This window comes from Pempheris klunzingeri, chromosome 14 (assembly GCF_042242105.1).
Source record: "Pempheris klunzingeri isolate RE-2024b chromosome 14, fPemKlu1.hap1, whole genome shotgun sequence".
NCBI lineage: Eukaryota > Metazoa > Chordata > Actinopteri > Acropomatiformes > Pempheridae > Pempheris > Pempheris klunzingeri.
In genome coordinates, this window is record NC_092025.1 from 15851782 (window position 1) to 15866426 (window position 14645).

At 38.7% G+C, this 14645-nt stretch overlaps 2 protein-coding genes across 4 annotated transcripts; both read right to left on the reverse strand.

The window, feature by feature from the left end:
* Nucleotides 1–486: 486 nt before the first annotated feature.
* Nucleotides 487–6909, reverse strand: snx12 (sorting nexin 12). 2 transcript variants are annotated; one of them, XM_070843072.1, is made up of 5 exons: nt 6534–6909; nt 4475–4570; nt 4122–4246; nt 3619–3709; nt 487–1327 (listed from the first exon to the last, which is right to left on the reverse strand). In XM_070843072.1, exons 1-5 carry the CDS (start codon nt 6696–6698, stop codon nt 1193–1195), a joined length of 612 nt encoding a protein of 203 aa, XP_070699173.1. In that variant the 5' UTR covers nt 6699–6909; the 3' UTR covers nt 487–1192. The 2 variants fall into 2 exon arrangements, with proteins under 2 accessions (XP_070699173.1, XP_070699172.1); XM_070843071.1 differs by lacking the exon at nt 487–1327 and adding an exon at nt 1636–1651 and having other exon boundaries at nt 3593–3709.
* An 88-nt stretch (nt 6910–6997) lies between these two features.
* On the reverse strand, nt 6998–12955 carry LOC139213311 (cytokine receptor common subunit gamma-like). 2 transcript variants are annotated; one of them, XM_070843986.1, is made up of 9 exons: nt 12889–12955; nt 12719–12745; nt 12091–12181; nt 10511–10689; nt 10152–10288; nt 9866–10031; nt 9509–9614; nt 9321–9375; nt 6998–9053 (listed from the first exon to the last, which is right to left on the reverse strand). In XM_070843986.1, the coding sequence occupies exons 3-9, from the start codon at nt 12162–12164 to the stop codon at nt 8790–8792; spliced, it is 981 nt and encodes a 326-aa protein (XP_070700087.1). In that variant the 5' UTR covers nt 12165–12181; nt 12719–12745; nt 12889–12955; the 3' UTR covers nt 6998–8789. The 2 variants fall into 2 exon arrangements, with proteins under 2 accessions (XP_070700087.1, XP_070700086.1); XM_070843985.1 differs by lacking the exon at nt 12889–12955 and having other exon boundaries at nt 12719–12856.
* Nucleotides 12956–14645: the final 1690 nt, after the last annotated feature.

A 14645-nucleotide genomic window follows, 5' to 3' on the forward strand; every position in this document is an offset into this window, starting at 1 on the left:
CTAAAGCTGCACTGACAGCTATGTCATTGTGTTGTGGTGTTGCTAATGTGTGCACCCATGCGGCACAATACAAGTGTCATTGAGATAATATGGTTTAAATTAGGTTAAGTGAGCCAATTTAACACACTGTTATTGTGATGTGTTATGGAGAGTAGTTTTGTAGCCAAGGTGAGGGTTCAAAGGAGATTAAAACATTAATATCTGGGGATGCAGTGAAAGCCTTGTGTACAAATTGTAAGACTTGTGCAAAGAATTGTAACATTTCCTCCTCAAACTTGATGAGTTTTCAACCTCATCGTGTTCTTTTTCCATTTCATTGTTAAATTAGGTCATCCGCCAATCTGCGGCCATTCATCCAGCTCCCATGACTCTCCCTGATCCAACCGTTTCTCGGTGTGGCGCACTAATCACAAGCCGAACTGTGAGTTTTAGTGACTTTGCTTCCATTTCGCCTCTTTGAAAATGAAAAGAGACACACAGACATGACACAGCAGGCAGCAGGAAATTTAATTGGTGGACAGAATTAACAAGGAAGTTCCTCGTCACCCATAGTGGAACTGCAATGATAATATGTATTAATACACTTCACAATAATATTGATAGAAAGAATTAAACAGCTGAAAATAAGCGCGGAATAAGCCTTATTTCAGATCAATAAACCAGATGCTGATTACGCCTTTAAGCAATGAAATATTGTTCATATAATGAACCTCTTGTCACAGTGCTTAGATATGGTTATTTACCTAACTTAACATTCCCAATAGCTGATTTGACAGCACACAGCCAAAGTGTAGGCATGATGATGTAACTAAGACAGCAGAGTTAAAACAATTAATCAGGAGACAATCCTGTCTAAGAGCATGTCCCGAACATGAAAATCAGGGGGGGAACTTTTTCATGATGCTACATGTTGCTCGACTTTGGGAGGTTTACCATCGAAACCACATCTCCGCTAACGAAAGGGAACACTAATCAAAGCAGGAAATTACCCTCATTTTAAACTTGATTCAATCAATTAAAAAGACATCCAGAAAACATAAGAATCATTGTAAAAAAAAAAATCTAGCTATGACAAAAGGATATATGGAAAATATTTTCTTTTTCACCGATTACTGAATCAAAATAGCGTACATACAGTAAGTGGAATGGCTGAATAAAGACACAACATCAAACAATTTATAGATTGGATCTCTTAGTTTTGTCCAGGAGCGATAGTTGTGTTTTTCCTACAGCGTTGATACTTATCAGTTCTGACATTTCCACCAGCTTTGTAATGACGTGATGTAGAAATAAATGTACATGGGGCAGGTGCAGCAGTCTGTATTGTCTTTGCCATAAGAGAGAGAAAGAGACAGACTGTAAACAATGAGAAATAATATACAGGCAATCATGTTAAAGCTTTAAAGTGGATTTGGTAAATGCAACAAGGTCTCTTGGAACAGAAAATACTGATGAACTGACTAATGTAATGGCACAATATCATGGTATCATTCACAGAAAATAGCAAACTATGACAAAATGACTGTGGGTCCATACTGGACCACAGCTGAAGCTTTTCAAATAATCAGATTCATACATTTACAGACTTTCTATGTGTGTAAGAATCCTGTTTTTATTGGCGCCATGCACTTTTTGTTAGAGGAGGCAGTTGCTTGGGGATTACGGTCTACATACACAGACAAGGACAATGAACAGAGTTGCAACACTGTGGCCTCTTAAGTCGTTTTAAATGAGTGTACCTTTGTTTTCCGTAATGGAAAACAAATATGCAGACAGAATAAATATCTGGGATTTAGGTGTACACTTATTCAAAAGAACCATATATTAATCCCAGGAATAAGACTGGACAATGCTGACTCTTGCTCTTTGGTGGTGTCAATTCCGTTTTTAAATTTAGCCACGTCTGGTGGAGTGCAACTCATTCTCAAACCGTATGAAATAAATTTTCTTTGATAGATCTTTGCCTCAATTCATGTGTTGTTTTTAGACTTGCAACACTTTCTGGACTGAAATATGATTTGACTCTTACCCAATCAGACGGGCAGGTAAAATAAATGATGGCAGCTCTACTGTAAGATAAATATGGTGCTTTACACAGGCAGGCAGTTTTCATGACATGCTGTCAGAACTGAACAGACATTTTCTGAGCTGAGGGGTTACTGTGCATCGGACTTCATCAATAAGCATCATGCAGTGCAGACGTTTATCACTAATGTCAATTTCACAATGTCATGTGTTTCAAGACTTGTGACCACTGTGCAGTAGTTATTGCTGCTACATGTATGGACATCTAATTCAACTGACTTAGCTCATTAGACATAAAGTGTGTCTAATGAACTGCAGATGTTGGTAAAATGCAGGATATATCAATTTTTACTTGTTGGTAGAATTAAGTGCTTTGTTTTTCAGACACAGACTTATCCATGTCTGGAAAAAAAAACAGGGTTTAAGGAGATAAAGCTCTGAATCAACAGACTGAACAACATGATGGTGATCGGAAGCATGCAAAGTAAGTTGTCAGCAAGACACGTATGTTTCGTAGGGAAAGCATGCAAGATTGTCATGCTGCCGGTGATTAGTGCGGCTGAGGATGAATTAATGAATCAGAATTAGTCCAGAAAGACATGTTTCAAAAGCAGCTCTAGTCATGGGTGATGTACAGTGCTTATTTCCATTAAACAATAGTTCACATATCTTAAAACACTTAACACTCTTAAAACGTCTGCAAGCCAGTTTCTGAGAAACAGCAGATGAACTGTTGCACACTGACTTTTCTCTACATGCTAGGTAGTGCAGTGGGTAATGCAAAACTGGCTTGCAGGACGTTCTTCCCTTTGCAACACACTATGATCACTCCAACACTTTTTGGGAATAACTGGTTGTTTTATGTGGCAACCAGAGACTATGTGTGGCACATACGTTTATAAGTTAAAGTTAAGGTAAAGTTAAGTATTTGTGAACTGTCGCCTTTGGTCTTTACAGCGCCCATGCAACCCTCTTTAACTTCCAGAAAGCTCTTAGAGACAGGATAAAATAAAACAAACTTACTTCATTCATACCTAAAAAACACAACAAAAAACAAAGAGAACAAAACAGGATCAGAACTCTCATTAATAGTCTGCATGCATTCCTATGGTACACATTAGTGCTAACATATATATTTAGACATTATTCTACCTTATTCACAATATCTTACAATCATTAATATGTGACACTCATCAGGGAGAGACTGACTGTATCATACATAATTTACATTCCTGAAAATTCACGATACAGTCACAACTACTGAGGGGCGCCTTCCTAGTTGTACATTTATAAAACAAATGCACAGGGGAGAGAGGAGCCAAAGGTGTCTGAAACATAATCAACATGTCCTAATGTGTAGAAGAACATACTGAAACCCCGAGATAAAGTTAATACGACTTTACAATAGTATACACAGAGTATAGTATACACAGAGGTAAAAAGAGAGAGAGGCAGATAACGCAGAAAAGACAGAAAGAGAGATGAAGAGAAGACTGGTGAGGAGAGAAAGGCAGGAGACAGTCCGATCTACACCCCAGAGTTAAACCCCCCCACCCCACCCGCCCACCTCCCTCAGTAACCCTAGTGTCGTACTTTTCCAGGAATGTAGTTACGGTCAATGCTTTCCTCTTGCAGAAACATGTGAAGACAGCGCTCGTTCTGGGCCAAGGGGTGACCTGCAATTCTACAGAAGCACACACAGATGGACAACAGACAAAATTCACTCATTTTGAATGCTTTTCAAGCAGGACCGGTGAAACACAACTGTGGATTAGTTAGTTGACGCACAGACACAGATTAGGTTAAGCCTCGTGTAGGGCTAGAGATTTTTGGCAGCGTCTGACTCTACTGAACATGGGAATTTTTGTTTAGGCCAACACATTTTGTGGCTGGAGAACTTGCAATAAGCACAATAACAGCTTTGAGACAGGATTTACAGGTTTAATCACCCCACAAAATTATTACACTATTGCCTTCTTTCTTTGTCAGCACGCCCGTATAGTTTCAATCTCATATTTAACACATTTTTACGAGATAAAAACTTTTGCTTATGTAAAAGTTATGTATTTGAGTTTAGGGCTGTCGAACTGACTGACCTGTTGATGAACTGCTCCAGGCCCGATCGCCGCTCCTCAATGAAGGACTCCTCAAAAAGGCCCTCATCTCCGCGGAATGGCAACTGTCTCTTCAGGGCTTTGCCTGGCAGAGGGGGTACTACAATCTACACACAAATAACAGGAAGAATGAATGTGAGCTCTGAACTAATTCAACACAGTCAATAAGGAGGGCACCACAAAACTTGTGTTTTCATTTGCTCCATTAACACATAAAAAAAAAAACCTGCAGCGTAATCTCTGCAGGGATTGTATATTTCCACCTGTGACACTAACATTATCACTTACCAGATCATTACAGCTATTGATTTGCACCAGGCAGCCTTCTCACTCACCTTACTGTCTCTTTCCAGCTCATTCTTTAACCACTCAAAGTCACTGTATCTTCTTCTCACACAGGAATCCTTCAGTTTGAAAATAGGAAGATTTGTCTACAGAGAGAGAAGGGAAAAAAGCATTCAATTTATGCTAAATTCAATAATTTGCACATGGGTAGTGTTGGAAGGTGAGAACAAGACCTGCTGAAGAATTGCAAACTATCTCGACTGAGCGCTGACCTTGTTGTGGAAGTGCCTAAAGAGAGAAAGGTGTTATGTGACAAAGACAAATATCTCTTACCAGCACACTGCGACTAAATTGTTGGCATGAAAGTCAGCAATTACACTTGCACATTAGTCTGCGGTGAGAATGACGGTCTTTTTCTTTTTGAACCTCTTCAGTTATACCTGTTGGTGGTCAATTATCAAACGGGCAACTAATTACCAGATTCCCAGAGCTCAATGTATTGTTTTTAAATAGCTTGTTATGTCCTATCAATTGTCAAAAGCACAAAGATATTAAGATTACAATGATCAAACTAAAGAGAAGAGCAACAAATCCTCAGATTTGAGCAGCAAATTAAATAAACTGAGTTATCAATTTATGGATTGTTTTACATGTATATATAGTTTTATTTGGCCAGAAATCATTAGAGACTTCTACTCAGAGGAAAACTGAATGAATGTTCTGTGCATAAAAAGCTATTTCATACATTTGAAATACAATTAAAGAAACTATTTCATAGAACACTGAAAAGTTTGCAGTTTGATTACAAAAGCAGATCTGTGTGCAACTGACATCAATCGATCTGAATGAATCAACCATTTAAGTTATGTCTTCACATTTCAGCGCTTGCAGAATGGGCGATCTCTTTGCATGACTTCCCCATGATTCACTGCTGTAGACAGTGAGTGGGAATTAATGAAACAATGCTTTTCTATAGAGGTTCCTATCTGTTAACTTGACTGATCTGCTTTGTCTACAACTGTGAGACAGACCCCACCCCTGATCCAAGAAACCATCCCACAGGCCAATACATCTACATGAATCTGTGAATGTTGTGTTGAGGAAAAAAAAAAAAAAAAGCCATTCAAGTGGAGAAAACAGCAACTTTTTAAAATTATGTTGGTACAGGAAACACCCCAGAAATAGGAATTGATAGTCAAGACAAGCCTAGCAAGTAACAATTACACAATTAGTGTTAGCATGAGCTTCCTGAAGATGGTGTCTTTAAAATAGCTGTGTCAGGGATTTTGTGAATCTCACTCTTACAAATTTAACTGCCTCTCTACTATACGAGGAAGTTAAACTCGCTACTCCTCTTACTGCTGTCATTTCTCGCATTGTTAAATGCAGACAATTATTATGACAGATAAGCCAAACTTAAGTAACAAACTTTACCGTGTTTTTCCCCTTTTCCACAAAACCACCGACATTGTTAGCATTTCTCATCTGGCTAACGTTACGTAGCGTTTTCTTATATGCACGAAAGATTATGGTTGTTACCATCTGTTTTATGTTTGTTAACGTGGTGGAGAAACAGTACACATGTAGATGGGCAGACAGTGTTACATTAGTGCTCACTTTGTTGACAGGTGAGGTGCAAACAGCGGCTAGCTTCACGGTGTCTTTGGGGCTCCTGTATTTTCCCTCAGTCGTGATGTTTCATTCCGTTTAATTGGATTTAACGCTAGCTAGCTATATAACACTCACTTTTAAACACATTTAACTATAACGCTAACTCTACACCACTAACGTGGCTTAAAATTGTACATATGCTTACACCGCGTGTGCTGGAAATTGTTGGCATGGATGTGCACAAACTTATTAACTACAGCTAGCAAAATCCACAAACTAGGCCACAGGCAATCCCCGGTGCTGGAGTTTTGCTGGCGCCCCATCTTGAGCTCCTCCAGGCGCCTGACGTCAACGTCACAGCCCGGTCCCGGCGCTGACTTCAGCACAGCGGCTAACCATGCTAAGTGGCTAGCAACAACACTGTAATTACCACTTAGGCTAGCGAATAAAAGCTAATACTGCAACAAGGTGCTTGTGGCATGAAATTTAAACACGTACCCGCATGCGAACTTCGTACGTAGTGTATCGGTTCCGTCCAACTCCGACGATTTGTGGGTCATAAACGTCTATTTCCAGGAAATTGCTGGGGGGGCCGTAGGCATCCGTCAGGTCCTGGGGCTTGGAATTCAACCGGCGAGTGTCGGCCACCGACGGCTCTGACATTTTGTCGGGTTGTAATGTTTGGACGACCAACGGGGAATTAGCGTCAAACCAACTAGATGCGCCGCGAAATCTTAAATCTCATCTGAAGGCATCAATTGATTGCGGTAGCTGATCGGTTCAGCTAAGGAAGTAGCTGACTTGTGTGTGTGTGTGTCTCCGTCTCTTCTTGCGGGGGCCAGCCGCCCTGCGCCCTACCCTGCTTGGATCTGAAAACCGTACTGTGCGGGACACGCTGCGCTCCCTCTAATGGACAAGGAGGCAAACAGGTACTTTAAATGTTACAGAGCCTTTTGGCGTGGATAGACGTGTATATTTATTAATATGCATAAGGACCACACAGCTGAGTCAGCACAGGACATGATGACACACACACTGAGTAAAATATCACGAAATAACAGAACAAATACGTCCAAACAAATTGGAAAAGTACATTCAAAGATATAAAGATAGGTAACATTCAAAATTATAGGAATATAATACACAAATTGTGAGGCTGTGATGAAACTATTGTGATATATTATTAATATCACTACATGAGACCACATCATCCGGCTATTGTGATGTTGTGTCAGTTTATTAAAGTTTTATAAGTGGTAACTAATGGCTTTATTAATCCTTTTAATAACATATTGATAAATATTTTATAGATCAATTGGAAGGCCTAACACATTTTGGGTTGCCAGGTTGTGAAAACTCCCTTTGACTGGCGTTTATTATTTCATCCTGCAGTTAAATATAATTAAAAGAGTTGATAGATATATTTAACCATTAATAGATGCTAATTGGTTTCTCACTTCCAAAAACACCATTAAGTGTACTGTTATAATATTGTTACAAATAGATTTTGGTTTACTGCAAACCTCTTCTAGCTAACTGAAAAGACACAGTACGTGTCATATTGGTTGAGCCAAAGAGATTTTTCAGACTTGGCAACTCCATAGTTACAGATATACCATTTTTTTTTTTTTTAAACAATTTTATTAACTATTATCTAACATTAGTTAACATTTAGTAACCATTACTAACATTAAAAAGCCAACAGTTTACAAGTTACAACTTATAAACCCTATTTAAAGGTTGTAAATTGGTAATTTGCTCGATTCAGTCTGATTAGATTTTGATTTTATCAATGTCATGTAACTCTGAGTCCAGCACTGAGTACAATATTAGTTAAACAAATGTTACAAAACCAACAACAACAACAAAAAATGCATCAATTTTCTCCAAATGTACTTCACAATCATAAGCTGAAATTACCTTTTAATCAATTATTGAAATATTTTCCTGAAATAGTCAAATCAAGCGAAGGTCACATGGTATGAGATCACATTAAAACTTGGACAGAGAACTGGGCAGTGCCAGAGTGTGTAAATCTGAAATCATATTCCCAGTGCAGTGTCTAAACTAGTCTATTCGGATGTGACTTGTATGTATTACATAATGTCTTATAAAAGGATAAATATATGGAAAATGTATTTACTTTTCAAGTGCAAATATCTCGTAAGTAAGTCAGTAAGTAGTGGAGCTGAATAAAACTCCTTACAATACTCCATCCATATTCCCATTTAGTACAAAACTGACACAATGACGAAGGCCAGTCCTGTGAAATATTTGTCTTTCATAATAAACTGAACAACTGATGTGTGTTATTGCTGCCTAAACCAAGGATCGTACGGGATCAGAGGAGGGGGAGTTTTTTTTTATCACCCATTTTCTGATAAGTGAGGGGAACTTAATTTTGTTTTCCTAGTGCGCTGAAATATACAGACCACAGATAAAGGGATAACTCAGTACAGAAAATGTGATTGACAATTCCTTCATATATATTTTAGATGAGATGAATTAATAGATTTTAAATTGTTTTGAGTTTTTTTTAAACCTGTAACTACTGCATCAGGTTGTTGGCACCCTTAAAGGTTAATAGCTTTAATTTAATCAGTTGCCTTTAAGATGAACAGATGTCTGGTTCAGTGTGGCGAACCATGAGGTCAAACATCATTTATCCATTTTCTGCTCCTTGCAGGAGATGTGTCAGAGTAGACAGTCTGGATTGTAAACTTTTGGGAAGCCCAACCCCGACTGAGATGCCTCTTAAACAGAAACCTGCTCCACCTCTTGGGAAGAGACTACAACCGAGGAGATGGAGGAGTTGCAGGGGGTGGATGGGCATGACTCGTCCACAGGGATGGAGACGGAGCAGTTGGTTTGGTCGGTGGTAACAGAGAAGGTGGAGCTGTCACAGCTCTCGCTGTCGGACTGGGAGACGTGGCAGTACTCCCGGACGGGACAGGCGCGTTCGTTGTAGTTAGCTTTGTAACTTTCTTTCAGGCCTTTGGAGAGTTGATCCTTTAAATCCTTTGAAAAGGAAACAAAATGTATGACTTTACCGATATTCTCTATTCCACCAAACTGACAAAGAATTGACTACACTTTCAATAATTCTAATATTATCAGGTTTTGTTTTAAGTCAACAGTGTTCACTTTTTGGTAGTGGCATGGCGAAACTATGCCTAAGTACAGTGTGAGAATGACATTTTTTAAGCTTTTGCTGCCAAAATAATAATACTGAGTTTGAAAGCAAATCTTTCAGGGAGACAGCACGGAGCTCTGGATGCCACTAACCTCAATGTTGTCACGGAAGGGCTTGGGAACCACGGGGATGAGGACGATCCTAATCCTGTTTGGTAGAAAGGCACATTTTCACATTATCATATCAACAACAGTTCAAAATACTGTTGATAAACTGCTGATTCTCTGATGCTATGCTATAAAAAAAACACCATTTACACATAAGATCAGGGCCAACTCACCTTTCATGGTACAGCAACATCATGGCCAGTAGGATGAGGGTTGTAGCACCCAGCACATACAGCACTAGTGTCCACACAGACACTGAACCATTCATCTGAGAAGTGTCTGTCGGGGAGAGAGAGAGAGAGAGACTGGATTATTATTACTTTATGATCTTGTCATTCTGACGAAACAACTCAAAGAGGATGTTAAATTTGCTTGGTAACATTATTCTGTATAAAATGGAAGTTGGAAAGTGTCACTACTTCCCTATTCCCTATAATTACCAGCATTCCATTGGTTGCCAACAGAAATCAGTGATTACTTCATTCTCTCAGTGCAAGCTGCTGTAAGTGGAGGTGCACAGGCCTTTTTACCTGTGCTGTTGTTGGACCCCCAGACCACAGGCTCACTCCAGTTACTCCAAAACAAAGAGTCTCCACAGGAGTACGCCATTTTGCTCCGCACTTGCAGCACATACTGGGAACTGCTGGAGGGCAAGTTGATGCAGAAACTCTGCTTCCCAGTACTGACCTTAGAAGTCTGTGGACAGCAAGAGTTGAGAGAGGAGGTGGAAGACAAAAAAGATAGTGAAACAAAGAATGAAAACGAAGGGCGAGAGATTGAAACATTTTTGTATGTTTGTTCATTCATATTACGTACTCCCCACTTGTTGTTGTTGTTGACATTGAAGCGAACGTCACTCTCCACACATTTTGAGGCAGTCTGGTTCCAGTAGTACCACAGATTACCGTCAGATCCTTTCTGGACTGTCAGGTTGATTGGTGGATTTAACTTGACTGGAGATGACAGATCATTCAGTAATTGGGAATATATAATGTGAGGTGTTTTTTTTTTTAATGTAGAAACACTAACATTGTTTTACCTTTCCTGGAAAATGATGATAGAAAATAAAATAAGACAAATTACTGTTGTTCTGCACCAGTAGGTGTAAAAAAAAAAATCTCCCAACAAATAAAACTCTCATTTATTTATTGGCTTACTCTTTTGAATATGCATACCTTTCATTTTAAGATTATGGTCTTTCACATCAGTGTTGTTGCCATACACCAGCTTGGTGTGAAATTGCATGAAGTGGAACGTCTTCTGTGAGGGGTCGTAGAAGTGGTCACATCCAGTGTTTATGTTCTTCTCTGACAGATAGTGGGTGCACTCACTGATATTTCTGTTATTGTTGGACCTGCATAGAAATCACTATTTAATCATTCACATTCAAAGCAAAGTATGCAGACATGTGAGCTGTAAATACACTCTAAATATCTGAACTGGGCGTTGTTTAATAGTTAGCATAAAAGAATACATATTCTATCAGCCTGTGGAAATTATTAAACACAGTTTGTTATAACACGTTGTGCCTTTTTTGGTGATGTTTTTCTCTGAAATGTGCTACATTTAGATATCAAGGCTCATATGTATAAAACTTTGAAGTATTACAGAAGGGTTAATGCTCCTCACTCAGAGTGAAGAATAAGAAACATGTACCAAGCGATTCAGCTGCTTAGATTTTCACTTCACGATTATCATGGCCGAAAGAATTCACAGTATTATTATGATGTGCGTTGAAAACTTGAAAAACACTAATACTGTCAGTCAAATGAATCCTCAGTTTGTTTATTGCGTACTTTGTCTCATTTTCGGTAAATGAATTACACTTAAAATCCTAATGTAAGGAGGCAGAGAGAGTCTGTCACTACAACCAGATTAATTGATAAACAAAGGATCCACAAGACTGAACATCTGGCATCAGTACAGCGTTAAGTGAAACATAATCACTTGTGGGGAGCAGGGGACAGAGAGTTTGTGTGTGAGACCAAAGTGAGACAGCAAAGCAGTCAGATACACTGTGATTTAATGTCCACTAACTGTGTCCTTTCATGCTTTTTTCCTCTTTACATTTTTCACCTCTCTTGCTATGTCATTTTTCTAATGAAGGAAGACGGGCATGTTCTTAGTGATGGCTTCTTCCTGACTTGCATTAGCCGTGTTTGCTATTCTTTTCTTCTCCTCTGACTCAAACAGCGTTAGCTGGCTTGAATCTCTGGCTGTCAGAAATTATTTGAGGTCACCAGTTTTTTTAAGTAGCACTAAGCACTTTGTCTATTTCCATCTGTAGATTTTGCCTCAATTTATAGAAATCAGCAGCACTGATACACACCAAATGTTCTGGTTTTATTCTTATCTATATTCTGAAGGTTTTTACAGATGAGTTAATTCATATATCATTCACAGACTGGTTTTTATAATATTTTCTTCCTAAAGATATGGCGGGAAATGTTTTTTTAATGGCTGTATCTTCTGATTTATGGAATGATAAAAAAAAAAATGAAACAAGAATGTTGAACCCAGCTTTATCTAATGTCCAGATGTCTTTTCAGGAAATATTTTACTTTTAATTCCTGTAATAGAAAAAACAATTGCCTTAATGTAAGAAATCGGCTGGGGAAGTTTCACTGTGATATATATTAGACTGCCTTCAAGTCCAAAATTTCCCTCTTAGCAGTTTGATAATCTCAGATGACAATACAAAATTTGTTTTCATGGTTTGAGCTTGTTAGGTTCATCACAGTGAAGAGTTACGAACCAGCTGTAGAAGGTGTAGTTGACCTCTGGAGTCCCCAGCATATTCCAAGAACAGCGAACATATTTCAGATCCATCACCAAACAGTCGACATCTTTCAGAGACACAAGAAGCTTGAGACCGGCACAATACTTTCATGAAGCAAATAAACGTAAAAACAATTAGGATTACACATGTTTATAGATATACACAGATGGCATCAGGCTGCTCAGACACACACACACAAACATGATGAGGAAATGGCAGCACAATGACGTCAAAGGGAATTTACACAAAATAAGCATAATCAAGGAAGTAACACTTAAACACCTTAAACTGACTGTTTAATTCATTTGCAAGTGATTGATTATTTACAACATTAAGGCCTAATCATATTTCAAAACAGTTGTGCTGTCCTCAATTTCTCATCTTGGTTTTATTCTTAGGAAAGTTATCAAAAATATAGTTAAAATGGCTCACACATGACTTCTGGTTTGTTATGGATTATAAATTCACACTATAGAATGAATGGCCAAGAAAAGCAGCTTCACATCATGAGAGCCTTAATGTAAAACAATATGACTGGATCTGCCAAAAGCCCTTAAGAAAAGTGAAAGGCTAGCTAGAATTATTAGGCTTTAAATGTTCTTACCAGGTGGTTTTTCGGCAAACACATGTCCTGTGAGGCAGAGAAGCAGAAGCAGTCTAGTGGGCATCGTGGCGCACACAAACAGGATGTTACCAGCAGCAGTGCAGATCTACTTCTGTGTCTGAGTATCGACGTGTTGCATATGTAATTTTCCGTGTTTCACTGGTCCTGACCTGACTGCCGTGGGTTTTGCTTCCTGTCAGAGGAAACTGTCAAGATATTGGGCTAGAGATGAAGATGACATGCCTGCACCTACACCTCATCCTGTATGCCTGTTATATAAAAGACAGAACCGTTGGTAAAACGTTTAAAAATTTGAATATAGACAAATTCACACTTATAAACACACACAATAAAACTTGTCTTTCCAACAGTTGTTGGAACAGCTTAAAGCTCATCATGTTTTTTCAAGTCTTGTTATAGAGCTCTGATAAAGCACTTCTTTGCAGTGTTGATGGAGTATTGAATTTTAGTTTTTTAAGTCTGCTATGTGTAAGATGTTTATGACAGAATCAATTCAAATGAAGATGTGCATTAAAGCGTTTTACATTTAGATTAAATTGGTTGCATGGGAAGCATATCTGTGTAGCACCACATCGGCCCTTTTAACAAGAATTAAGAGCTAAAATGTCCTTTGCGTGTGACAGAAGGATCATGTGACATCAGATATGCGTGTCACTTTCACTCATGTTTGCTGTTCCAAAGTTGAGTCTTGTGGCTTTTGTTTCCTGTCAAAAGACACTGCTTCAAGAATAAAGATTGAGATGGTAAACTTGCATCGGAAGAGAGGCTTTTTTTGTTGACACTGTGGTACAGCAACACAAGTCAAATCATGTTTATTGAAATATTAAAGACATAGTGACTGCCTATATTTTAGTAAACTATACAACATGCACTACAGTTCTGGGAGTAACTAATCCTTTCTTGTAGTTTTTGAGGCTAAACTTAAAGCCACTGAGGGGCTGCCTTATTGTGAAATAAACAGACCAACCTCTGGCCTATTTGTCTCTTATGGGACATTTATTTCTCACAGTTAACGGTCTTTGACGTATTAAATGCAAGAATCCATTATCACCATCCATAAATCTCCATGCCAACAAACATTTCACCAGTACAACAGCTCTGCGTTTGCCCAGCGTAGCGTGGCAATCGTCAGCTTCTTCGGTCAATCTCTAGACAATCTGCAGCATAAAAGTTCTCTTTGTTTAATTCACTAAACAGATGGACAGACATTCGAAATTTGACCACTTTTTTTAGTCAGATCTCCCTCCGGCCACCAAAAAAAACAAACAACTATTGATCATTGACCAGGGAGGGTTCCAAAAGTTGTAATGGTGCATCGACTTGCGACATGGAAAGTTAACTGGCATGTTGGTGATGTGTGATTTGTTTGAAGTGATAAATTCTTATTTTGCTGAGGTCTTATCTGCATTACAGTTTTGTGCTCCACTGCCGATGGGTTGAGCCCGTTTTAAGGTGTTGTCTGTCTTTATTACTTGTCCAGGTAAGAATCTACTGCATTTGATGAGGCTTTAGAAAAACCTTGAACATCAGAGGCCTGTAAAAGTGTTAATTTATCAATAGATTCAGCTTGCATAGCTTCCACTTGACTTTAAAAGCACCCAATCACCACATCTGTGAGCAACCTTTAACTTGACAGTTGATCTCTGGCGCCTGACTCAAGAATCAGCTCATCTCAGTTCATTTCCAGATAATTTGACTGGGGGTTTTGTGTGTGTCACATGTTTTCCTTTTGTGGAAGGAAGAAAATGCTGTGCCAAATTTTGCTTATTTCTGACTACCTCTACATATAGACGTTAGAGTAATGCTTTAGGAAGAACAATGAAACTGAGGCCAAAACTAACATTGATATTGCATTAGAGGTAATATAAAAACGTCATGGTGATATCATCATGAGGCTTTTTAATAC